The sequence below is a fragment of the Thalassophryne amazonica genome, chromosome 7 (assembly GCF_902500255.1).
Source record: "Thalassophryne amazonica chromosome 7, fThaAma1.1, whole genome shotgun sequence".
Classification (NCBI taxonomy): Eukaryota; Metazoa; Chordata; class Actinopteri; order Batrachoidiformes; family Batrachoididae; genus Thalassophryne; species Thalassophryne amazonica.
The window spans coordinates 42,321,772-42,348,897 of record NC_047109.1 but is presented as its reverse complement, the minus strand read 5'-3'; the positions used below and the strand labels follow the sequence as shown (position 1 = coordinate 42,348,897).

Sequence of the window (27,126 nt, the reverse complement as noted above, 5' to 3'; positions counted from 1 at the left end):
GAAGCCAGTGGTGGACAATTCCACTGCAGTGGGGTTTGCTAACCTCTTTAAATCTGCTCTGAAAATATAATACACATCCATAATTCCACAAAAAGCCTGCTGCACTCTTCAGCAGAAAAAAAAAAAAAAAAAGATTTCAGATACTATCAGACAGATTTTTGCATAAGTGCATAGACTGCAACTATACCATTGCATGCATGTCCAGAAGGTCCCATACCATGGAGCTGTGTTCAGTATCTGTTGTAGTCGGCACTGACCTGCTGTATAATACTTTAATGCATAAATTTAGAGTGTTGTTGTAATACATCATTCCCTATTTCCCCATTCTTGGAATCAGGGAGGCTAAAAATCTGCAGTGGTGGACTGGCTTAGCACTGCAAAATCATGTAAAAAAAAAAAAAGTTCCTTTTCAGGCTTTACAGATCTCCGTAGGTTAGTTAAAATAATAAGTAAAAGGCTGTGTCATAACTCTGTTTAACAACATTTGAATCAAATTAATATATAATTATGACAATAAGTGCCACATAAGTGTGCCACATACTGTGTTAAGGAGCAGTTTACCACACTACAGTACCACCCTGGGGCCCTGAATGGCAACCACCCAGGCAACCACCCAGGCAGACAACTACTCTTAGTGTTGAGCCAGGGCAATTGCAAACTCAGAAGCTCTGACTCCTCAAAAAGTATATTATTTATGCTGTATGTGGAGTTGAACATGGTTTATGAACTTTCAATAACCAATATCCAGATATTCTTAGGTAAAGTAACTTGAGTCAATTTCAACATGATTTTTGCCTTTAGCTTAACTGAAGCTGAAACCGTCCCAGGTGTGTTTCTCCCAGGACAATTATAAATTTCATCCACAAGTATGTGCAATATGAAATTAAGTGATTCGTCATTTGTAAGAAATGTTCCTTGCAGTAGCAGGACAAGCACAGTACTAATGGAATATGTGAGTGACTAACTAAATGGGGCCAAAAGATTTCTGTAAGTAAGGGTAGTGGCCCATTGCTGAGTCTTGGCCCAAAGTCAGATATGTGTTTCCTAATGCTTTATAACTCCTTACATATGCATGTTACACAATATTGCGGACACATTCGATTCCTGTTAGGCAATTTTTGTGCATTTTCCCACAAATTTCCCAAAAAGCTTTAACATTTCTTTGTTAACATCACAAAACTCTATTTCATGGGAGATTGCAACATGCTTTTCATGGGTTTCTCATTTCAAAGGAGGTTCAGAAGGACACTTCTGGTCAGAGAACTGTATCTATTGATTACTGCATATTGTACCCACTCTCCACCAGTTAAAGATGACTATTTACTTGTGGAAAATTGTTGTGTGGGCCGCCAGAAGAGGAGGTACTGCTGGCCCACCACCAGAGGGCGCCCTGCCTGGAGTGCGGGCTCCAGGCACCAGAGGGCGCAGCCACCTCACAGGAGCAGCCAGGGTGACAGCTGTCACGCATCACCTGCAACAGCTGTTACCAATCAGCAGGGGTACATCAGCAGGACAACGTCTCCACCTCTTTGCCGAGATATCGTTCTACCTGGAAGGTAATATTCTCAGCTGACTGCTTGATAGTAACCTTTGTGATTTTTGTGAGTGATAACAGACCTTTTTCCAACGAGAGGTGAGGTAGCTTTCCTGCCGTGCGGATTACTGGGTGCAAACACGCCCACATTTAATTGTGTTTTTGTTCCTCGCCAGCAGTACCAGGTCCGACACGCGGAGGCAGTGGCCACCTGGGAGTTCGGGACTTGGCGGCTCCAGTATTCCCGGGGTCTGGTGGCGGAGGAAATCGTGTGGTTCCGGTTCTGCTTTGGACAGGTGTCTCCTATCTTCGAGCCTGCCCACACGACACCTTTGTGAATTGATTCTGAGCTATTGTTGTAATCTGTTGTATTTGTTGTGCACGTTCACAACAGTAAAGTGTTGTTATTTGACCTACTCCATTGTCCCGTTCCTTTGCGCCCGTTGTGGGTCCGTGTACCGACACTTTCCCAACAGGATATCTCGGCCAACGTCATGGACCCCGTGGGGCGTCAACCGGCTGTTGAACGGCCAATGGAAGAGCAGGGCGCACAGGCGTCTGCAGGAGGAATGATCGGTGAGTTGCAGCGAATCCTCACCGCTTTTACGGCTCGGCTGGATCTGATGACCGAGCAGAACGTCCTCCTTAACCGCAGGGTGGAGGCTCTCGCCGCGCAGGCGGAAGCGCGCCCTCAGGGCGCTGTTGCAGCTCCCACTCCTGTCGATCCTGTGCGCAACAGTGACCTTCCACAGGTCGTTCAACGACCCCTCCCACCTTCCCCTGAAGCATACATAAGCCCTCCGGAGCCGTACGGGGGTTGTGTGGAGACATGCGCGGACTTTCTTATGCAGTGTTCGCTCGTCTTCGCACAACGTCCCGTCATGTACGCGACTGATGCTAGTAAGATAGCTTATGTAATTAATCTGCTTCGCGGCAAGGCACGCGCTTGGGCTACAGCGCTTTGGGAGCAAAATTCACGGCTCCTTCTGATATATGATGGGTTTGTGAGGGAGTTCAGAACAGTGTTCGATCACCCAAATAGAGGAGAGACCGCTTCAGCCGTGCTGCTGTCAATGAGACAGGGGCACCGGAGCGCAGCTGTTTATGCAGTCGATTTCCACATCGCGGCTGCGAGGTCCGGCTGGAATAACACTGCCCTCCGTGCCGCCTTCGTAAACGGACTGTCGTTGGTCCTGAAGGAGCTCCTGGTGGCCAAGGACGAACCGCGGGATTTAGACGGGCTTATTGATCTCGTTATACGATTAGACAATCGGTTAGAGGAACGCCGTCGGGAGCGAGGCGAAGGACGTGACCGGATACGCGCCGCCCCTCTCCCTTCCGGGTTCGAAAAGGGGCCGCCCTCCCCACGCTCCACAGCCGCAGCGCTTTGTGGGGCAACAGCTCCCCCTGGTGACGTTGTTAGGGAAACGCACAGGGCCAAAATGGGGAGGCTGATCCGTGGAGAGTGTTTTCTCTGCAGCTCAACAGAGCACACACAGAGAGACTGCCCCAAACGGCCAAAACGTCAACACTCACCCTTAGAGACTGGGCTAAGGGAGGGTCAAGACATTCAAGTGAGACACACACAAATTGCCACATGACCCCCAGTCACAATCCTGAGCGGGGATTTAACCCTTCAAGCCCGAGCACTGGTGGACACGGGGTCAGAAGGGAATCTGCTAGACAGCAGATGGGCAAAGGAGGTAGGGCTCCCTCTGGTGGCGCTTCCTTCGCTATTGCAGGTGCGGGCACTAGATGGCACCCTCCTCCCTTTACTCACACACAAGACACAACCAGTAACTCTGGTGGTGTCTGGAAACCACCGGGAGGAGATTGAGTTTTTTGTAACTCCTTCTACCTCCCACGTGATTTTGGGCATCCCATGGATGTTAAAGCACAATCCCCGGATTGATTGGCCGTCTGGGGTGGTGGTTCAGTGGAGCGAAACCTGCCATCGGGTGTGTTTAGGATCCTCGGTTCCTCCCGGTTCCCAGGCTAAGGAGGAGGTCAAAGTCCCTCCCAATCTGACGGCAGTGCCAGTTGAGTACCACGATCTTGCTGACATCTTCAGCAAGGATCTGGCACTCACCCTTCCCCCGCACCGTCCGTACGATTGTGCCATTGATTTGGTTCCAGGCGCTGAGTTCCCGTCCAGCAGGCTGTACAACCTCTCACGACCTGAGCGCGAATCAATGGAGACCTACATCCGGGACTCATTAGCTGCCGGGCTGATCCGGAACTCCACCTCCCCGATGGGGGCAGGTTTCTTTTTTGTGGGCAAGAAAGATGGCGGACTTCGTCCATGTATTGATTACAGGGGGCTGAATGAGATTACGGTTCGCAACCGATACCCGTTGCCATTATTAGATTCCGTGTTCACCCCCCTGCATGGAGCCAAAATCTTTACTAAGCTGGATCTTAGAAATGCGTATCACCTGGTTCGGATCCGGAAGGGAGACGAATGGAAGACGGCATTCAACACCCCATTAGGTCACTTTGAGTACCTGGTCATGCCGTTCGGCCTCACAAACGCCCCCCGCGACGTTCCAAGCATTGGTTAATGATGTCTTGCGGGATTTCCTGCACCGATTCGTCTTCGTATATCTAGACGATATACTCATCTTTTCTCCGGATCCTGAGACTCATGTCCGGCATGTACGTCAGGTCCTGCAGCGGTTGTTGGAGAACCGGCTGTTTGTGAAGGGCGAGAAGTGTGAGTTTCACCGCACATCTTTGTCCTTCCTGGGGTTTATCATCTCCCCCAACTCCGTCGCTCCTGATCCGGCCAAGGTTGCGGCGGTGAGAGACTGGCCCCAACCCACTAGCCGTAGGAAGCCTGCAACAGTTCCTCGGCTTTGCAAATTTCTACAGGAGGTTCATTAAGGGCTACAGTCAGGTAGTTAGCCCCCTGACAGCCCTGACCTCACCAAAAGTCCCCTTCACCTGGTCGGATCGTTGCGATGCCACGTTCAAGGAGTTGAAACGGTGCTTCTCGTCTGCACCCATTCTGGTGCAGCCCGATCCTAGTCGCCAGTTAGTGGTTGAAGTGGACGCCTCGGACTCAGGGATAGGAGCCGTGCTTTCCCAGAGCGGGAAGACCGATAAGGTCCTTCACCCGTGTGCCTATTTTTCCCGCAGGTTGACCCCGGCCGAACGGAACTATGACGTCGGCAATCGAGAACTCCTTGCGGTGAAAGAGGCTCTTGAAGAGTGGAGACATCTGTTGGAGGGAACGTCCGTGCCATTCACGGTTTTCACTGACCACCGGAACCTGGAGTATATCAGGACCGCCAAGCGGCTGAACCCCAGGCAAGCCCGCTGGTCACTGTTCTTCATCCAGGGGTGCGAAGAACCGTGGCAGTTGTACGGCAGCGCTTCTGGTGGGTGTCCCTAGAGGCCGACGTCCGGGATTATATCCAGGCCTGCACCACCTGCGCCAGGGGCAAGGCTGACCATCGCAGGGCATCAGGTCTACTCCAGCCACTGCCTGTGCCTCATCGCCCCTGGTCCCACATTGGCCTGGATTTTGTCACGGGCCTCCCGCCGTCCCAGGGTAACACCACCATCCTCACGATAGTGGACCGATTCTCCAAGGTGGCCCACTTCGTGGCCCTCCCAAAGCTTCCAACAGCCCAGGAGACAGCGGACCTCCTGGTCCACCACGTCGTCCGGCTGCATGGGATTCCAACAGACATCGTCTCCAATCGCGGTCCCCAGTTCTCCTCGCAAGTCTGGAGGAGCTTCTACCGGGAACTGGGGGCCACGGTGAGTCTCTCGTCCGGGTACCACCCTCAGACCAACGGGCAAGCAGAACGGGTAAACCAGGAGGTGGAGCAGGCCTTGCGCTGCGTGACTGCCGCACACCCGGCGGCCTGGAGTACCCATTTGGCCTGGATCGAGTATGCCCATAACAGCCAGGTGTCTTCAGCCACCGGCCTCTCCCTTTTTGAGGTATGTCTGGGGTATCAGCCCCCGTTGTTTCCGGTGGTTGAGGGAGAGGTCGGTGTGCCCTCGGTCCAGGCCCACCTGCGGAAGTGCCGTCGGGTGTGGCGTGCCGCCCGTTCTGCTTTGCTAAAGGCCTGGACGAGGGCAAAAGCCCATGCAGACCGTCGGCGGACCCCGGCCCCTGCGTATCGGCCAGGGCAGGAGGTGTGGTTATCCACAAAGGACATCCCCCTCAAAGTGGACTCCCGCAAGTTACAGGACCGTTACATCGGCCCATTCAAGATCCTGAAGGTCATCAGTCCAGCCGCAGTGAGGCTTCAGCTGCCGGCCTCACTGCGGATCCATCCTGTGTTTCATGTGTCCCGGATTAAACCTCATCACTCCTCACCCCTCTGTACTCCGGGTCCGGCGCCGCCTCCTGCCTGGATCATCGATGGCGAGCCTGCTTGGACTGTACGCCGGCTTTTGGATGTCCGTAGGATGGGCCGGGGCTTCCAGTATTTGGTGGACTGGGAGGGGTACGGCCCTGAAGAACGCTCCTGGGTGAAGAGGAGCTTCATCCTGGACCCGGCCCTCCTGGCCGATTTCTACCGCCGCCACCCGGTCCTGTTGTGTGGGCCGCCAGAAGAGGAGGTACTGCTGGCCCACCACCAGAGGGCGCCCTGCCTGGAGTGCGGGCTCCAGGCACCAGAGGGCGCAGCCACCTCACAGGAGCAGCCAGGGTGACAGCTGTCACGCATCACCTGCAACAGCTGTTACCAATCAGCAGGGGTACATCAGCAGGACAACGTCTCCACCTCTTTGCCGAAATATCGTTCTACCTGGAAGGTAATATTCTCAGCTGACTGCTTGATAGTAACCTTTGTGATTTTTGTGAGTGATAACAGACCTTTTTCCAACGAGAGGTGGAGGTAGCTTTCCTGCCGTGCGGATTACTGGGTGCAAACACGCCCACATTTAATTGTGTTTTTGTTCCTCGCCAGCAGTACCAGGTCCGACACGCGGAGGCAGTGGCCACCTGGGAGTTCGGGACTTGTGTGGTTCCGGTTCTGCTTTGGACAGGTGTCTCCTATCTTCGAGCCTGCCCACACGACACCTTTGTGAATTGATTCTGAGCTATTGTTGTAATCTGTTGTATTTGTTGTGCACGTTCACAACAGTAAAGTGTTGTTATTTGACCTACTCCATTGTCCGTTCCTTTGCGCCCCCTGTTGTGGGTCCGTGTACCGACACTTTCCCAACAGAAAATAAATGAAACCAGGCTTCACTTTTATTTATTTATTTATTTATTTTTTGCTCACAACTTTCTCAAGTGGAAACAGTACCACTGATGGAGAAATGGAGAAATGTGGCAGGGGTGGGGTTTGAACTGGGAACTTTCTGTGCTGAAACCAAGCGCACTAACCACTTGTCCACCATCCCTTACCCTGTAAGAGTAAATGTAACGTGTTTATGTCATTTCCTTGGGCCATTCAAACTTGTTTTATATGATTGAGTTACTTAATGTATTAGGGTAGTTACAACTACTTTTATAATAGTACGGTTACATGTCAACTTAACTTTGCCATGTTGGATCAGCACAATTTATACAGACTCACCTTGGATTTGCTGTGGCAACCCCGAGCACAAACAATCGAGCAACCAAAGAGACTTACTGTTTTCTTTTTTTTTTTGTATTTGTTTTTTATCCCTCATTTATCATTTACCCTTACAAATCTAGATGGCCTGAACCATGGCAATCAAGTAACAGTAACACAAATTCATCATGATGACCCAACAAATTTACATTCAGGTCACTTAGCAAAATTGTTTCTGGCTGTGTTAATGCATTTTACTTGGGTGGAAATACTTTCCATAATTTTATTATGTTCACTGTGCAAGTTACATTTTAAGTTGCTGCATGTTATGTTAAAACTACATGATTTGAATGTGTTCACCCATAAAACATGATTTTATATCATAAAAGCTACATGTTAGACTTATGGTCATGTAACATAAAAACCAACAACACCCATGCTGGTTTTTTTGAGATGGAATACAAAGACACACACACCTATGGTGAAGTTTTGTTGCTAATTACAGAACCCTGGTTGCCACTAAGGCTCATGTTGCCTGTCCTTTAATGTATTAATTATTTATGGGAAAAAGCATCCTGACATTGCTATTAATCTTTGAAGAAATGAGCTAAGTATTTAGCATCCAGTGCCGTGAAGCTGTGTGGATTTTATCATGTAACTTGCAAAAGACGATGCTCTGGTTTTCTGCGGAGTTTCTGCCCACTAGCAATACTTCACTTTAACTTGAGAGAACTTGCCTTTCCCACGAGGATCATTACCTGCACTTAGCATTCTCCCTGCGGAGTCATCAGACAAAAAGTGCTTTCCCGCGCTCCAGGCTTTTACCAGTTATTAATTGCTCTTAAATAATGACGGTTGTAAAAGGAAATGTTTATTTCATTGCCAGTAAATCTTGCTTTGAATTACAAGAAGGTGCAAAGCGCGTCTACAGATTTTAAACCGCATACAGAATGTCACCACGGATTAGTCCCTGTGATAAGTCAGAAAAAGCAGGCAGAAATATCTTTTAAAAAATGCAGGAATAATGTCAATGAGATGAAAGGATGTAGAAAGAGTCGGGTTTTAAATCAAACAACATTTCTAAGACCCAACTTTACGTAGAGAAGCAATGCTCAGACGTATGTTTGTTGTCAACAAGCCGATTGAGACCGAGCAGAATTTATTTGAAGTACACAAAGTGTTTGTTTTTGCACCTCTTCATATTTTGTGCTCTTTGTGGTGTCTGTGACACCTCCCTCCCACAGACAAGCTGCTCCAATTTTTATTTTTTTTTTTATCTCCTCAAACATGCCCATTTGCATTTTAAGCATGTCAAGGAAATGGCTTCCGTCTCAGCTGTTGTCGATGCGTTTGGCAGACAAGCATGGGACATGTGTTTGTGCAACACCGACAAAATATACCTCGCTGCAAATACCACAGTGCCACATGTGTTACAAGGCAGTGTCACAATCAGTCAATGTCAATGCAAAACGATAAATTACATGTTCAGCATCACTGTTGACATATTTCTGCACAGTATTCACTTGAAAAATTATGTGGGCACAGTGAAACAGTCATTAAGTCTTCATTCATTCACAAAGCAGCATCTGCACACATAATGTACAATATAAAACCTACCACACACTCAAAATACCTTTTTAGTTCAGAGTATAAAAAAAAATGTAGCATCATAAAGCAAATATTTAACAATTAACTTCTTGAACAGGGCTGTGAACTCTGTTCTCTCTACACTCTTGTTTAAGTCTTAGGGCCCTGTCCCACTGGGGAGAGGATTAATTGCTCATTAATTGAGTAGACAAATTGCGGGCATTCGTTGTCGTCCGCAACACAAATGCCAAAAATGACAAATGTCCCAGTATGAATTACGGATATATTAAAAATATATAGCGAATATATGATGAACAATCATGGTTATATAATGCATGTAGTGAGGAAACTGATCCGACACATTGAGATTATCACAGCAGTATTACGGGTGTATTATGAATGCATCACGCACATGTTGCGATGTACGGCATCTGCATTGCGGTCATAAAAGAAGCGCACTCGGGCCGTCGGCATCACTATTCACACCAACAATACAGCCTCTGGAGCATTTGCTGGACGTGGACAAGTTGATCACAGAGTTAATGTTCATTTTTTCATGCGAGGGTTAACTGTTCATGAGTTTGGGGAGCGGGAGGGAGGAAGCCGCTCAGGGTGTGAGACGGTGTTTTTTTTTTTTTTTGAGTCACAAAAAACAGACTTCAGTGTGAGTTGTGGCTAAACAGCAACTCTTCCGTTTGTTGGTGTTAAATAAAAGGCTTAACGTCTTTGTGGATCTACACAGCCACACCTGCACTGACTGGCAGATATGTTGCTTTCTGCCACATATAGTACTTTGGGTTTATGTGACGTGTTTGTTATGCATTCACAGAGTGTCCGCAAATCAGTTGCAAAGTAGATGAAATAAAAACGCTTTATTCGTGGCCAATCTGTATGCATTCGCTACAACTTATTTTAGTTTGTGATATGGACATGATAGGCACGATATATATCTGTTTTACACACTGTCCCAGTCCGCTGTCAAGCCGCAAATCCCCGTCAGTTGCAGATATCAGCGGTTAACCGCAGATATACAGCGCACAGAGTATGTATTGTGTATGAATTGAGTATATATGGACTATGTAAGGCGGATGTTATCTGCATCCAGATTTTTGAGCTACTCAAAAATCCTGGCTGCGTCATGCGTGCCTCTGCGGATGATCACGGACATGTTCGGATGACGGCCGACTCATACAGGCATGTTACACGGATATTGCGGATGTTTGGTGAATATGGGCCAATTTTGTGCGCAATCCATACGCAAATCCTCCTAAACACCGGTGGGACAGGGCCCTTAGTTTACTGATCTCTCTTCTTTGCAGTGTTTATTGTTGCTGCAGGAATTTCAGAGGTATCTCTCATTTTGACTACTTATTGTTTGTAATAGAAAAATCTCAGTGCTGTCAGCACATTGGGCCCTACATCTATACAAAACCTTTCGGTCAGAAAGTGTACAAGGGGATCTACTGGAATCTTTTTTATTTTATTTTGTTTTTGTCTGTAAGAAAAATTAAAACTGAAACATCAAGTGCAAATAAAACATACACACCAGCCAATACATATTAATGAGATAAACTCATGAATCAGTTGAGGTATAGAAAGCAGAAAATAAACTGGCTTTAAAAGATTTAACTAAACTGGACTTTCTAACAGAGAGAAAGTAGAGGGGGCAATAGTCTAGTGGTTAAAGGACACGTCACATGTTACTTAACGTCTCAGCTAGCAACACAACATTAAAGTATTTATGATTGTAAGTCTATCTGCACACATGTGATAATAATTAGTGGTCGCTCATGTATTTTAGTGCTAATTATTCCTCTTGCTGGGGGAGTTAGCAGGTTCCAGGAAAACTTCTTACTCTGCATTTCTCTGCGAGTGACATTCATTTTAGGAAAAGCAGAAACATCCCAATGGCCGACAGACAGAGTGAAATGAATGCTGCTATGTCCAATAATGGAACTTTGGAGCCTTCATTCAAAAGTAATCATTCGGCTTTACATAAAATGCACAGAGAGGAGGCAACACAGTTGTCCCTGAAAGGCTTACTTTTTTGAGAGCCTGTCAGATTTTGAATCCTAAAATATGCTGACTCTGCTGCCTGTGTTGCAGGGCACTGTTTTACTGCCACCATGAATGTGTACATGGAATGTCTCCACGACACTGTTTTTACAGGCTGCCTGAACATGCAGATGTATTTCTTACATTGGAAAAAGGCAGAAAACATTATTTTCAGGAGAAAAGGGACTTTCTATCTAATGTGGCAGAATCATGAGAGAACTTTGTGAGGAGTTGACACAGAGCTGGTGTGGGATATTGTTCTCCGGGTGGCGATTGAGTGCCATCCATGTGTGATGACTTCTTTGATGGAGTGGACCTGAACATTATTCTCCAGCTGGTGATCACAGGTAATCCATGCATGAGGACTTCTTTGACGGTGTGGACTTTACATATTTAATCTTGGAAATCATTCTACTGTGTTCCAAGGGTGAAGAAAATATTTGTGGGTCAGAGAACCTTCTCATACTGTTCCCATGTTTTGTGGAAAGGTTGCCCAGCCTCAATAAGACATTCAGATTCTGTGGAGACCTTTAAGAACAGACTAAAGACACATCGTTTTACTCAGTCCTATGGTTAGAATATTGTTCTGGCATCTTTTTAAATTATTTTATTTATTTATTTATTTTTACTCTTTATTGTGCTTTTTTGAACTTTAATTGTGCTTTTCATCATTTAATTTTATTTTACATTGTCCTTGAACTATTTTCTGTGAGGTGCCTTGAGGTGACACTGGCTCAAATTGGCGCATTATAAATTTAATAAATTGAAACTGAATAAATTACAAGTGGGTGAATGCCCTTTTCAGTTGCTTTTTCCTGTTGCATTTTGTTCTTCTCAGTGTAGCTGGTAGGCTTCGTTATTTTGGTTTTATTTTGAAAGAGTATATCAGATTTTGGATCTCAGTGTGTGAGGAGTCTGCTATCTACCAGAGTAGCACACTGTTTTAACCCCGTTATAGCTCCTGTCATGAATGTGCACACGGAACTGTCTGCTGTTTTTAAGGGTGCCTGATCACACAGATGTATTAATTTTTTTCACAGTTATATCAATGGCAACACTTATAAGCATGCACAAAGCTGAGCCTCTATCAGAGTTTATGATGGACATGCAGACACACTGTCTTCTCACAGTGGAGAGCAGCTGCTGCTTTTACCGTGGTTGCATCAAAATCAACAGGTATCACTTAAAATGAGTCACCAAAACATGCCACCACAATTATGTAAATGTTGCAATTAATGTTAGTAGCTACATTCCATTCAAGCACACTCTGGGACGTTTTCTTCAAAGCTACATAAACGCTGTCAGAAACACTCAGAAAAATGAGTACTTATGAGTACTTTGTTTTCAGCAGTCTTTGTAGCTGTTTGTTGTGAATGCCCTATACTTTGAGACCGGTCGACAGAAGTGCACAAAGTAAGCCCGGTGTATCATTAGATGCTCATTAACAGCCTCAATCTAAGTTGTTATGATTTCAGTGCGACATGTCCTTTGTTGACCCCCAAAATGTGAATCTGATGCAAATCATGAATTATCCACAAACAATTATTGAAAATGTACACAAACTGTGACTATCCGAACCATTAATAATTTTGCTGCAAATTGTGTAGAAAATATCCCACCAAATGTGAACGCAGGGCATGCAAAACTTAAGTTGCAAAATGTGAATATCATTCATGATATACATTTTCTTTCAGTTTACGTAGTTTACAGATTTCAGTTTATCTTGATAGCAAAAATCTCGATAGCAAACCCTATCTCCACATTTTTTTGTGGGGGATGGGGGGTGGTGGTCAGTAGAACCGGATGAGGCAAGCCCTGAGTGGGCTCTCGCTTCAGGTTTCAGGCTTCTGGCCCCACTGGGCTTGACTCGTTCCGGTTACAGTGGCAGGAGGGGAGTTTGACTGGAGCAATACAACTGTCAAACAGCAATGCAGGTGTCCTAAGGCGAGCTCATGGGGGACAGAAACCTTCCATGGAGCACAAGGGAAAAAGCTCACTTGATCTTGATTTCCAGTATGAATACAGACCATGAAAGTGGGGCTTCACGATCCTTCTACTTTTTGGGTTTAAGCAGGAGATGTCAGAAAAGTTACCACAGGGATAGCTGACTTGTGGCGGCCAAGCATTCATAGCGATGTCGACTCTTTCTGTCATCATCAAGCAGAATTGACCAAGCGTTGGATTGTTCACCCATGGAAACGTGAAAGACTAATGCATGCACGAGTTGAGGGGTGGCACAAAGCCCCGTGGTGCAAAGAAAGTGAGAGGCATGCAGTCACAATCCCACAAACAGTAGCTCTGCACCATTGGCTTCTCAGCCAACCACATACACCAAATCCTTAAGAAATTCCTGTTTGGTGAGATGTGCGTTCATGTTTTGGGATATATTTTTTCAGTATTCATGTTTGGCAATTCACAGTTTGAGGATAATTCACAATTTGCAGCTTATTCACATTTTGGAGGTCAACACCTACCTTTAAGTGCTGGGCTTAAGACCAGAGGATCCTCAGTTGAAACCCCTGTTAGACCAGACAATCACTAAGGAACCTTGGCCAAGTTCTTAATCCCCCAGTTGCTACTGGTGCATAGTGAGTGACTTGCATGGCAGTACCCTGACATCACTGTGTGTGTGAGAATAGGTGAATGTGAGGCATCACTGTAAAGCACTTTGAGCTTCTGATTCAGATGAAAAAGTGTTATATAAATGCAATCCATTTACCATTTGAGGAGCATGGTGGACAAAGGCTCCTAAGCTTGATGAATTATATTTTAACCTTGGGAACAAAGAACAAGCCCGCATCCTGTGACTGCAGGGCATGAGAAGGCTAGCAAACTCAGTGGGTGTATGTCCTCTAAGTGGAAATGTACCCATCTTGACAACCTGTCATTCATGATCAAAAGTGCACAGCACAAGTGTATTCAGGGTTTGTCCAGTTCCACTTTCTTATTATATGGTGTATAATGTAAGCACAGAGTAATGTGTAGGGGAAACTGTATTAGTCAAAAAAATCATGACTGTGCTTTGGGTGTAACAATAAATATGCCAATTAGAATGTCACCTGTGATCCCTTTGTTTAAGAGTTGGGGTATGGAATCCACTCGTGCATTGAAATTGAGAGGATGGGCTAAAATCATTGTTCATTCACTGTTGAATAAAGCAGTAGCACCATGTTTCAAAAATAAATGTGACTGAGACCACTGTGATGTTTTGTCCTATTTTGACCCATTTTCGTGCACGTGATTTACAATGAGGAAAATAAGTATTTGAACACTGTGCGATTTTACAAGTTCTCCCACTTACAAATCATGGAGGGGTCTGACATTTTCATCTTAGGTGCATGTCCACTGTGAGAGACATAATCTAAAAAAAAAAATCCAGAAATCACAATGTATGATTTTTTTAAATAATTTATTTGTATGTTACTGCTGAAAATAAGTATTTGAACACCTACCACCCAGCAGGAACTCTGGCTCACACAGACCTGTTAATTTTTCTTTAAGAAGCCCTCTTATTCTGCACTCTTTACCTGTATTAATTGCGCCTGTTTAAATTTGTTACCTGTATAAAAGACACCTGTTCACACACTCAATCAATCACACTCCGACCTGTCCACCATAGACAAGACCAAAGAGCTGTCTAAGGACACCAGGGACAAAACTGTAGACCTGCACAAGGCTTGGATGGACTTCAGGACAACAGGCAAGCAGCTTGGTAGAAGACAACAACTGTTATGATTATTTATTAGAAAGTGGAAGAAACACAAGATGACTGTCAGTCTCCCTCGGTCTGGGTTTCCATGCAAGATCTCACTTTGTGGGGTAAGGATGATTCTGAGAAAGCTCAGAACTACATAGGAGGACCTGGTCAATGACCTGAAGAGAGCTGGGACCACAGTCACAAAGATTACATTAGTAACACATGATGCCATCATGGTTTAAAATCCTGCAGGGCAGCAAGGTCACCCTGCTCAAGCCAGCACATGTCCAGGCCCGTTTGAAGTTCACCAGTGACCATCTGGATGATCCAGAGGAGGCATGGGAGAAGGTCATGTGGTCAGATGAGACCAGAATAGAGCTTTTTGGAATCAACGCCACTTACCGTGTTTAGAGGATGAGAACAACCCCAAGAAAACCATCCCAACCGTGAAGCATGGGGGTGGAAACATCATACTCTGGGGGTTCTCTTCTGCAAAGGGGACAGGACGACTGCACCATATTGAAGGGAGGATGGATGGGGTCATGTACTGCAAGATTTTGGCAAACAACCTCCTTCCCTCAGTAAGAGCATTGAAGATGGGTCATGGCTGGGTCTTCCAGCATGACAATGACCCAAAACACACAGCCAGGGCAACTAAGGAGGGGCTCCGTAAGAAGCATTTCAAGGTCCTGCAGTGGCCTGGCCAGTCTCCAGACCTGAGCTAAATAGAAAATCTTTGGAGGGAGCTGAAACTCCAAACCTGAAAGATTTGGAGAAGATCTGTATGAAGGAGTGGACCAAAATCCCTGCTGCAGTGTTTGAAAACCTGGTGAAAAACTACAGTAAACATTTGACCTCTGTAATTGCAAACAAAGGCTCCTGTACCAAATATTAACATTGATTTTCACAGGTGTTGAAATACTTATTTGCAGCAGTAACATACAAATACATTATTAAAAAATCATACATTATGATTTCCGGATTTTTTTTTTTTTTTTTTAGATTATATGTCTCACAGTGGACATGCACCTAAGATGAAAATTTCAGACCCCTCCATGATTTCTAAGTGGGAGAACTTGCAAAGTCACAGGGTGTTCAAATACTTATTTTCCTCACTGTATAGTTCGGTGTGACTTATTACCCAGAAAATACTATAACCCAAGTTAATTCACTCAGGTAAATTCACTGAATGTAGATTTCTAGAAGTTCAAGCACATTTGTTTAGCTGAACTGAAAGCTAGCTGTAAAAGCCTGGAAGAAAAAAAAAAGATTTGGCTTAGTTTAGCAATGGAGGTACTATACAATTAAGTTAGAATCTGCTGTCATGCTTTTAAAGGTGTCTCATGATGTAATAAGAACCTTTTAAATTTTTAGAGTATTGTTAGTTTCACTGTCATAATATCTACAAATATCCCACAAAATGAAAATCTTTCTACAGTGACCAACACTTAAATGATATTCAGAACTGGATGTTCCTTGTGCTCCAAGCATCATCTGTAAAAGCGTGTGGAAGTGTGAGCATTTTCTGTGCTGTATTAATGTTGGAACTATAAAAGCAAAGATGAATGTGTTAGCGTGATCTCCCAGCCTTGCTGAAAAGTAAACTCTTATTTGATACAAAGTGTTGGCTACAAATCCGAGAGCAATCAGATGGGGTTGTTCCCATGCCTTTGTGGCTGAAATCCATTTTTTTCCTGCCTGGAAAGTGAAAAAAATGAAGGATCTCTTTGTATGAGAAATTTGAACACCCATATCTCAAGACCATAACATTCCCTTTGGCCAATGTCAACAATCATCACCTCCTCTAGACCTGTAGACCAGGGGGCAGACAACTTGTTCCAGAAAGGGCCAAGAGGGTGCAGGTTTTTTTTGCAGCCACTGATTCCACCAGGTGATTTCACTGATTAATTTCATTTTGAGCAGATAGAATCAGTTAATCAGTGAAATCACCTGGTGTAATCAGTGGCTGCAAAGAAAACCCTTTCTGGATCAAGTTGCCCACCCCTGCTCTAGACCATATGGGGAAGTGATCTAGACAGGCATTGGTGTCAAACTGATTCCAGACAGGGCCAAGTTGGTGCAGGCTTTCTTTGTATCCACTCACTCCACCAGGTAATTTCACTGATTGTCATCTCTTTGAACAGATTGGATGAGTCCATCATTGAAAGCACCTGCTGGAGTTGGTGGATGCAAAGAAAACATGCACCCTCTTGGCCTTTTCTGTAATCAGTTTGACACCTGTGGTCAAGAGCAGGGGTTTTTCCCAACCCTAGTCTTCGGAGACCCTCTAACCTGCACATTTTTTTTTATTTTTCCCTGCTCTGCCAAAACCTAATTAGCTAATTCAAGTGTACTCTGCCACTCAAGTGCTAACAGACACCTGAATGAGCAAATCAGCTTTTGACAGAGCATGGAGAGATACAAAATATGCAAGTTAGGCAGTTCCCAGAAGACCAGGATTGAGAATAACTCACCTAGAGGTTAGAGAGATGAGGTTGTGATGAGAAGTTCCATTCAGTTCCATTACTGTCATACCAGAAAATCACTAAGGTCCCAGTAGTGTACCTTAATCTTTATGTTTCTCCTGGTGTACAGTTGAGCACCTTGCATGACAGAACTCTGACACTGGTGAGTGAGTGGATGAATTTGAGGCATTATTCTAAAGCAGTTTTAGTGTGTGGATTGGATGGAAAAGGACTATAGAAATGCAGTTCTTTTATGAACAATCACATGGGGTCATGCTACTTTTATTCAGCAACATGCAGGAAACTAATAGACAATCTATGACTAATGAATACTTGTCTATTAACACCTACACACAGAATTGAAACTGTTGCAAATGTACACCACAAAAATGTGTTTTATTTTGATTACAATTATTAAACTAACCTCACACCTTTTGGTAATTTGTTTTAATGAGGTTTACTGTTTTATTTTCCACCGAAGTCTACAGAAATAAAAATTACTTGGCACACATTATAAAGTAGTATAAATAACTCACTTTGTACCCTTTTTTAAAACACATTTTGAATGAATCAAATTGGGATTCCTACGTGATCAAACAGGGGCGTGAAGAGACCGGCTGTCTGCACCTCAAATACAAAATTTATTCAGAGAAATCATAACTGATTAGCAGCAGCAGCAGCTCCAATCAGCAAAATCTGACAAACTGTGGAAAACAGTAAGAATTACATGAGCGGATTCGCCTGTGTTTAGTTTAATAATAGCAGATTCCAACTGGCTCATTGTGTTTTGATTCTCTCTGTCTTCCCCCTCCCGGCACACTGGTGGTTACACTCATAGTCTCTGTCTGCGCTGGCAAATTGGCAGCGTTGCTATGCAGATTCACAAGAGTGCTGCCGAGCTTCTGTGTTTAATGAATTGCTGAATGCACTTGCTCTCCTTAGGGGCAACGATCCACTGCCGAGTCTCACTAAGCCTCCTTGATTTGTCTTGTTATATTGAGGTTAAACATGTTATTACTTGGGTCTTTTTCCTCCACAGTTGACTTCATTATGTTATTTCTAGGCCTTCATCTGCTTACCTATCCTTTAAGGAACACATAGTGAGTTAAACCCCCCTTGTATTTCTTTTGCTAAGCTCTTGTGTGGTGAGTCGAACACAGACATAAATTTACAAATTTCTTTAATTCTTGTGCAGTAAGTAAGATTGTGTTCATGTGAATGGATTTATGTAGGCTTAAGCAATGATTCCACTTTCCGGAATTGTCAAGATCTATAAGATGAACTGCCACCAACTGTCCTTGTTCACTTTGCTCGAACAGTACCCTGCCCAACACAATGGCATAATGACATTATTACATCACAGTGTCCCAACATATTGGAACTACCATATATATGAATTGATACAACAACAGCAAGAATCACCACAAATTGTCAAAATGTCAATACATTCATTAATTTTCTATGGGCGCTTATTCCAATTAGGGGTCATGGGGAAGCTGGAGTCTATCCCAGCAAGCATCGGGTGTCAGGTGGGGTACACCCTGGACATTACGCCAGTCTATCAGGTGTCCTTGAGCAAGGTCCTTAACCCTCTGGGGTCCAAGGGCATTTTTTGGACAGCTCACTCGCCTGGCATAAATGTTTTATTATTGCTGTTAACAGCTCTCCCTGCATCCCACAATCAAGTTTTATATCTCTTTTTTTCAGGACAACCTGTTCTTTCATAATATATATGCTTTTGTTGTGTTTTATAAGTGTAATAAAGGTTTACAATCACAAATAACAAAGAATAAAGTAAAGTGGAAAATAATTTTCCACACACATTTATTCAAAACACACTGCACACTATAATAAACAACTGTTTTGACACTTTATAAAGGTAATTTAAGGTTTTGTGTGAAAGACTGTACAACAAAAAAGTTCAAACAATAAACAAATGCACATTTTGAACAATATATACAAAATGGTCTATGCGTTTATGCTCCAGTCTGAGGAGCGGACCCTCTCCCTCACCCCAATGATATGGTAAACAGTGCTTTATGCCAGAGGGAGAGAGCCACAGAGTAATCCAGTAACATTCAAATGCAAACTAGTGGAGCAATCCTGATAGTTACCCACGTGTTTGAGCACGTGAGATTGTCATGCGAGGCTCTCCGTCTGCTTTCACGTTGCTGTGCGTAATGGTGCAGGGCACATTGGAGGAGTTAAGGGGATATTCAACAGGCCAACTAGTATGATATACTAGTTAACTAGTATCTATCACATATCATTAAAAAGTTATTTAGAATTTAGTAAAGCTTGGTCCCAGCCGTCGTATATGATGGTGTCGGCCCCAGAGGGTTAAACACCAAGTTGCTTCAGATGTGCAGTTGAATACTTTGCATGGCAGCACACAAGCTCACTGTGGCAGTGTGTGTATGTGAATGGGTTAATGTGTGGCATCATTGTAAAGTTCTTTGAGCATCTACATCAGATGAACAAGTGCTATAGAAGTGTGGTCCACATATTGTCTTAAATTTCTGATGTTGTTTTCTCCCATTATCGCAAAGGTAAATGGTACCAAGACACCTTGTTAAGGGCGACTGATGCAAATTTGTATATCAAAGTTCACAAATGTCACATTTTTCAAGCCATCTTTTTTTTTAGTATATTGTGTGTGCAGGCCTCCACTCTTCAGCTTTTCTTGGCTGACTTCCTGTGGGCCCTGCATCGGCTGCCTGCCATCCCCCTGAGCAGGTGGAGGACTGCCCGGAGGAGATGGGGAAAGCAAGGTGGCATACAGGTTTGGATCAATGTGTTTCTTTGTTGGATTACCCATGTTGGACTACTGACAGGTTTGCAGCCATGCAGCCTTATTTTGCTTGTGGAAGCCCAGTAGCTGGTGTATTCAATGCAAATGTGTGTCAAATGGGTGATTTATCTCAAATGGTCAACCAATTCTGCACAATCTGAATTGCATGCTGAATGTGCCATCGCTACCTAACCAAACTTCTACAACTGTCAACCTGGAGGTTTTCAAATTTGGGTGACTTTGCAGAATAAAATGCTTGTATTGAATTGGTGTGGGCTGTCTTAATATGGGTGTGCTGGTTGACCCGTATGTGCCGACATGTGCCCTGCAACCATGGGCATCATCAGTCATCAGTCAATGTGTTGTGTGTTCCTACAGTAACAAAGGAGAGAGCAGGTGGTAGAGCTTCACTTGCTAAACACCCGTACTGCAGAATAGTATTCCTGTTGAGATTAGGTGGCTGAGTTTGATTAATGTTTTTAAGCCTAGAATTATGTGTTCTCAGCTGCCTTGTCTTATTCTCATGACATATTTTGTATGATATCATGTGAAAGGTTAAAAGCAATTTTTCATTCATATTCATAATTACATACACATCCATAACACGTGTTTCACATTTAGCATTCAGGAATGAGTGTCAGGATTGAGGTTCCAAACCAGATCTCTTGGCAAAACTATTGTACCTGCATTAATGGTAAATGTCAACCAGGTGGAAATATTGCTTCACTTCAAGAACCTTCAGAATGGACTGCTGCAGGACACCACCAATAAAGACCAACCCGTTTCTGACATTAATAGATATGTACAAACATTACACATTACCTTTTGTACATTGTTTGCAGGATTGTGGGCACATTACTAGGCAGGCATGGTGACAAAGCAGTTAAGTGTGCTGTTTTTCTCATGCGGAAGGTTCCCTGTTCAAGGCTACCTCCGCCAGAGTGGGATGTATCATGTATTTGTGTCAAGAAGGACAATCTGTATAAAGTTTGTGCCAAATCTACATGCAGGTCCACCTCAGATCTGCTGTGGCCACCACAACTGTATATGGCTTCAACGTTTCATACACATGTGTTTTCCATTGAGAGTTCAGAAACAAGTGTTGGAGTTGTTGCACTAAGCTGATGAATACATGATGAATGTATAGATTTTGTACAATACTTTTCAGAATTTTATTTCAAAATGTTTGTAATAACTGCCTATATTATTTAGAGTGGCTAATTTGGATTTGAATGTTACATTTTACATTTATTTTCATTTTCATGTAATGTAATATGCATATATATATATATATATATATATGTGTGTGTGTGTGTGTGTGTGTGTGTGTGTGTGTGTGTGTGTGTGTGTGTGTGTGTGAAACATTTTTAATACAATGAAAAGATAGAATAGTTGAACCAACTTGAACTGTTTAATTTGGTAACATCTAAATTTATTAAGTTGTCTGTTTGAACTTAAGCTAGTAAGTTAGAGTTGATCTAACTTACTAACTTAAGTTTAAACAACTCAATTCATTCAGGTGTTACCAGTTGCCTCATTTGTCAGTGTAGTTTGTGTTTGATTGTGATTTTATTGTAGGTTTGTAGGTTTGCTGTGAAGCACTTTGTTTTCAAGGTGCTGTACAAATTTATCATTATTATCTGACGACACTGCTTGAATCCATTTATCATTTTTTAAATGTTTTTATTATTATGACCTAAGCAGTCTGGACTGCCTGAGGTTTCTTCCTCAAAATTATCAGAGGGAGTTTTTCCCTTATGGCCCCTTCACACATACAACCCCAGTTCCATTGATGTTGGGAACTTGTGTAAAATGTAAATAAAAACAGAATAAAATGATTTTGAAATCCTGTTCAACCTATATTCAAATGAATACACCACAAAAACAATATATTTAATGTTCAACCTGATAGACTTTGTTGTTCTTGTGCAAATATTTGCTCATTTTGAAATGGATGCCTGCAACACATTTCAAAAAAGTTGGGACAGGGCAACCAAAGACTGGGAAAGTTGATGAATGCTCAAAGAACACCTAATTGGAAACAGGTGAGTGCCATGATTGGGTATAAAAGGAGCATCCCCAAAAGGTTCAGCCATTCATAAGCAAAGATGGGGGTCACCACTTGCAAACAACTGCATGAAAAAATAGTCTAACAGTTTAAGCATGTTTCTCAACATTCAATTGCAAGGAATTTAGGGATTCCATCATCTACAGTCCATAATATAATCAGAAGATTCAGAGAATATGGAGAACTTTCTATACATAAGCGGCAAGGCCGAAAACCAACACTGAATGCCTGTGACCTTCGATCTCTCAGGCGGCACTGCATTAAAAACCGACATTGTTGTGTAAAGGATCTTACCGCAGGGGCTCAGGAACACTTCAGAAAACCATCGTCAGTTAACACAGTTCATCGCTACATCTACAAGTGCAAGTTAAAAATCTGCCATGCAAAGCGAAAGCCAAACATCAACAACATCCAGAAACACTGCTGCCTTCTCTGGGCCCGAGCTCATTTGAAATGGGCAGACGCAAAGTGGAAAAGTCTTCTGTGGTCTGATGAGTCCACATTTCAAATTGTTTTTGGAAATCATGGACATCATGTCCTCCAGACAAAAGAGGAAAAACACCATCCAGATTGTTACCAGCGCAAAGTTCAAAAGCCAGCATCTGTGATAGTATGGGGGTGTGTTAGTGCCCATGGCATGGGCAACTTACACATCTGTGATGGCACCATCAATGCTGAAAGGTACATCCAGGTTTTGGAGGAAGAAATGCTGTCATCCAAGCAATGTCTTTTTCAGGGATGCCCCTGTTTATTTCAGCAAGACAATGCCAAGCCACATTCTGCACGTGTTACAACAGTGTGGCTTTGTAGTAAAAGAGTGCGGGTACAAGACTGGCCTGTCTACAGTCCAGACCTGTCGCCCATTGAAAATGTGTGGCACATTATGAAGCACAAAATATGACAACGGAGACCCCGGACTGTTGAACAACTGAAGTCGTACATCAAGCAAGAATGTGAAAGAATTCCACCTACAGCTTCAACAATTAGTGTCCTCAGTTTCCAACGTTTATTGAGTGTTGTTAGAAGGAAAGATGATGTAACACAGTGGTAAACATACCACTGTCCCAGCTTTTTTGAAATGTGTTGCAGGCATCCATTTCAAAATGAGCAAATATTTGCACAAAAACAATATTGAACATTAAATATCTTGTCTTTGTGGTGTATTCAATTCAATATAGGTTGAAGAGGATTTGCAAATCATTGTATTCTGTTTTAATTTACATTTTACTCAACGTCCAAACTTCATTGGAATTGGGGTTGTAGTTCAGCGTTTGGACTAAAACGTCAAAACAGTGCGAAACAGTTCGAAATTAGCGCATGAAACATCGCGCCAACGGGCAGGCATGCACAAACCCAGTGCGAGAGTTCCCGGTGTCTTTTGGGCAGGAATAGTGCCAGGTGCAGCACATGACACCACTTATGTGGTATAAAAAAGTAAAAACCAGCTGGTAACTGTGAAACCACATTGCACCGCTTATGTGGTATAAATAAAAAAAATAAAAAAAACAGCCGGTATGTGTGGAACCACATTGTGGTGCTTATGTGAAATAATAATAATAATAAAAAAAAAAGAGAAAAACACACCACCCACTGGACATGAACATACGCCTTTCAAAAGCTCTGGACAGTCAGAGACTTTACCACTGACCTACGCACATATTCTGCAAATGCTGTGGGAATCTGCTTTATGTCAGGAAGGACATAAAGGAAGTTATTGTACTTGGCCCCACAAATCTTAGAAACATGGTGTCTAACCAGATCCTTACTCTGGATGGCATTACCCTGACCTCTAGTAATACTGTGAGAAATCTTGGAGTCATTTTTGATCAGGATATGTCATTCAAAGCGCATATTAAACAAATATGTAGGACTGCTTTTTTGCATTTACGCAATATCTCTAAAATCAGAAAGGTCTTGTCTCAGAGTGATGCTGAAAAACTAATTCATGCATTTATTTCCTCTAGGCTGGACTATTGTAATTCATTATTATCAGGTTGTCCTAAAAGTTCCCTAAAAAGCCTTCAGTTAATTCAAAATGCTGCAGCTAGAGTACTGACGGGGACTAGAAGGAGAGAGCATATCTCACCCATATTGGCCTCTCTTCATTGGCTTCCTGTTAATTCTAGAATAGAATTTAAAATTCTTCTTCTTACTTATAAGGTTTTGAATAATCAGGTCCCATCTTATCTTAGGGACCTCATAGTACCATATCACCCCAATAGAGCGCTTCGCTCTCAGACTGCAGGCTTACTTGTAGTTCCTAGGGTTTGTAAGAGTAGAATGGGAGGCAGAGCCTTCAGCTTTCAGGCTCCTCTCCTGTGGAACCAGCTCCCAATTCAGATCAGGGAGACAGACACCCTCTCTACTTTTAAGATTAGGCTTAAAACTTTCCTTTTTGCTAAAGCTTATAGGGCTGGATAAGGTGACCCTGAACCATCCCTTAGTTATGCTGCTATAGACGTAGACTGCTGGGGGGTTCCCATGATGCACTGTTTCTTTCTCTTTTTGCTCTGTACTGGCTTGCCTCTACTGGTGGTTGGCTCTCACTGCGGTATTGTATCACTTCCTGTTCCGGAGCACAGCGGTGTTTTTCTGTATCTGTTAGCTGTTTAATCTGCGCAGTTAGATTGATCTAGTTATCTAGATTACGATTTGTTTCCCAGTGTAATCTTTACGTGCCTTAACTAAAGCACTCCTTCTGCTGAATCACCTCTAAATTATTTACACATTATTCACTTTGCGTGTTTTTAGGAATCCGCTAGGTTAGCGTAGCTACTAGCTCTTAGCCGATTTAGCATGGCGGCTTCTCCTGTCTCTCCCGCACTTTTCTGCTCTGGGTGTGAAATGTTTAGTTATTCCTCGGCCTCCTTTAGCAGTAACGGTACTTGTAATAAGTGTAGCTTATTCGTAGCTTTGGAGGCCAGGCTGGGCGAATTGGAGACTCGGCTCCGCACCGTGGAAAATTCTACAGCTAGCCAGGCCCCTGTAGTCGGTGCGGACCAAGGTAGCTTAGCCGCCGTTAGTTCCCCCCTGGCAGATCCCGAGCAGTCGGGAAAGCAGGCTGACTGGGTGACTGTGAGGAGGAAGCGTAGCCCTAAACAGAAGCCCCGTGTACACCGCCAACCCGTTCACATCTCTAACTGTTTTTCCCCACTCGACGACACACCCACCGAGGATCAAACTCTGGTTATTGGCGACTCTGTTTTGAGAAATGTGAAGTTAGCGACACCAGCAGCCATAGTCAATTGTCTTCCGGGGGCCAGAGCAGGCGACATTGAAGGAAATTTGAAACTGCTGGCTAAGGCTAAGCGTAAATTTGGTAAGATTGTATTTCACGTCGGCAGTAATGACACCCGGTTACGCCAATCAGAGGTCACTAAAATTAACATTAAATCGGTGTGTAACTTTGCAAAAAACAATGTCGGACTCTGTAGTTTTCTCTGGGCCCCTCCCCAATCGGACCGGGAGTGACATGTTTAGCCGCATGTTCTCCTTGAATTGCTGGCTGTCTGAGTGGTGTCCAAAAAAATGAGGTGGGCTTCATAGATAATTGGCAAAGCTTCTGGGGAAAACCTGGTCTTGTTAGGAGAGACGGCATCCATCCCACTTTGGATGGAGCAGCTCTCATTTCTAGAAATCTGGCCAATTTTCTTAAATCCTCCAAACTGTGACTATCCAGGGTTGGGACCAGGAAGCAGAGTTATAGTCTTACACACCTCTCTGCAGCTTCTCTTCCCCTGCCATCCCCTCATTACCCCATCCCCATAGAGACGGTGCCTGCTCCCAGACCACCAATAACCAGCAAAAATCTATTTAAGCATAAAAATTCAAAAAGAAAAAATAATATAGCACCTTCAACTGCACCACAGACTAAAACAGTTAAATGTGGTCTATTAAACATTAGGTCTCTCTCTTCTAAACAGACACATGCGCGTCACAGTGGGCAGTTGTTTGCCCATGTTCATCCAAACACAGTATATGGTGTCCAGCTGTGATGTCCAGATTTCTACAGCTGCTTCAGTGGGAAGACACACCTCCTGTCAGTTCTCAGCGCACACACCAAAGCCACACTCATGTGGGACTTAGACAAATTTCTCTGTGACTACGACAGTGGTCATCTACAGTCTGTTGTCATGCCAAGAGTTCAACGGGCCACACATTTTCTAAGTGCCATGCGAGTGGTGTTAGGTGTTCGTGTGTGTCACCTGGAATTTGTTCGGCACCTGCGGCGAGAGGGTGCGATGGGTTCGCACAGCGCACACTTTGTCTTTCAGGCGCTTGTGTGTGCAAACAGTTGTAGCAACAGGTGTACGAGACATTGGCGACAGGGACGACTTTACACGGTTTGCACACGATTCCTTATGCGCACTAAGTGTGCACTTCGTCCAAACTTCACACTATGTGGAAGGGGCCCTTACCACTGTCACCTGTGTGCTTGCTCTAGGGGTTGGTAAGGTTACACCTTACTTGTGTGAAGTGCCTTGAGGCAGCTTTGCTGTGATTTGGCACTATATGAATGAAATAAATTTAATTAAAATTAAATTAAATTAAATAATTTTAATTAAAATAGTTGAACTTTGCGCTACAGTTCATTTAAAAACATTTAATTTGCTGCTAAATTTGTCTAATAGGCTTCTCTGTGAACCAACAGCATCGCGGGTCATTCTTAGGGTGATACTCCAAAATATAAAGATTTAGACCAATCCAGTGTAACGCGGTTGACAGCTTGCATTTGTCAGACATGTTCCTTAACTTAGCCTTTTTGTCTTAACACTCAGAAAGCTGTTGAGTGGGGCCAGAGAGTGTTATACAGAAATAAATGCAGCAGCGTTTTTCATCCTTACCTGCCAATCTCTGACAAGTTCTTGGCACCTTCTCTGCCTTTTTTTAAACAGCGGGTAGGTGACAACAGCCTTTCTTTGTCATGTAAGACTGAGCTCGGCAGTTACACTTGACAGGTAAATGTCTTATGAAGCAGTCACGGAATGAAAATCATGGAGCTTGTCAGTTAAAGAGGCAGAAAGTGAGAGCTAGCAGTGAAGAGGAAAGAGGGCTGGTGTGATGGTATTCTTTTTGACAGGGAGGGGGATGTCTGCACTGCCATACCTTGTTGCATTAATGATCCGACTCCGAACCAGAAGCTGTTGAGAAGAGTGAAGTTGTTCTCCACCACGTCTGATCCGGGGTTACAAGGATGAGCATCATACCATTCATACGGACTGAACCTGCAAGTGAGACAAGAAGCTGCATGAGTTTTGGAACAATTTATGAATTATTAAATTTGATCTGTCAAAAAAATGACAATTCATAATGAAGTATATCAGGGTGAATCACTTCACTCTGTTCCTATTGTGAGAGATACAAACATATAAAGTTTTACTTTTAATTCAGAGATATGTCAGGGTTG

General features: G+C 43.8%; 1 protein-coding gene across 1 annotated transcript in view; it reads right to left on the bottom strand.

Annotated features, from left to right (window-relative positions):
- Positions 1 to 27,126, bottom strand: part of LOC117513832 (glutamate receptor ionotropic, kainate 3) — a 466,610-nt gene that overhangs the window by 24,223 nt on the left and 415,261 nt on the right. Inside the window, 1 exon segment of the mRNA XM_034174062.1 lies at positions 26,826 to 26,944. Coding sequence (XP_034029953.1) covers positions 26,826 to 26,944 — 119 coding nt within the window.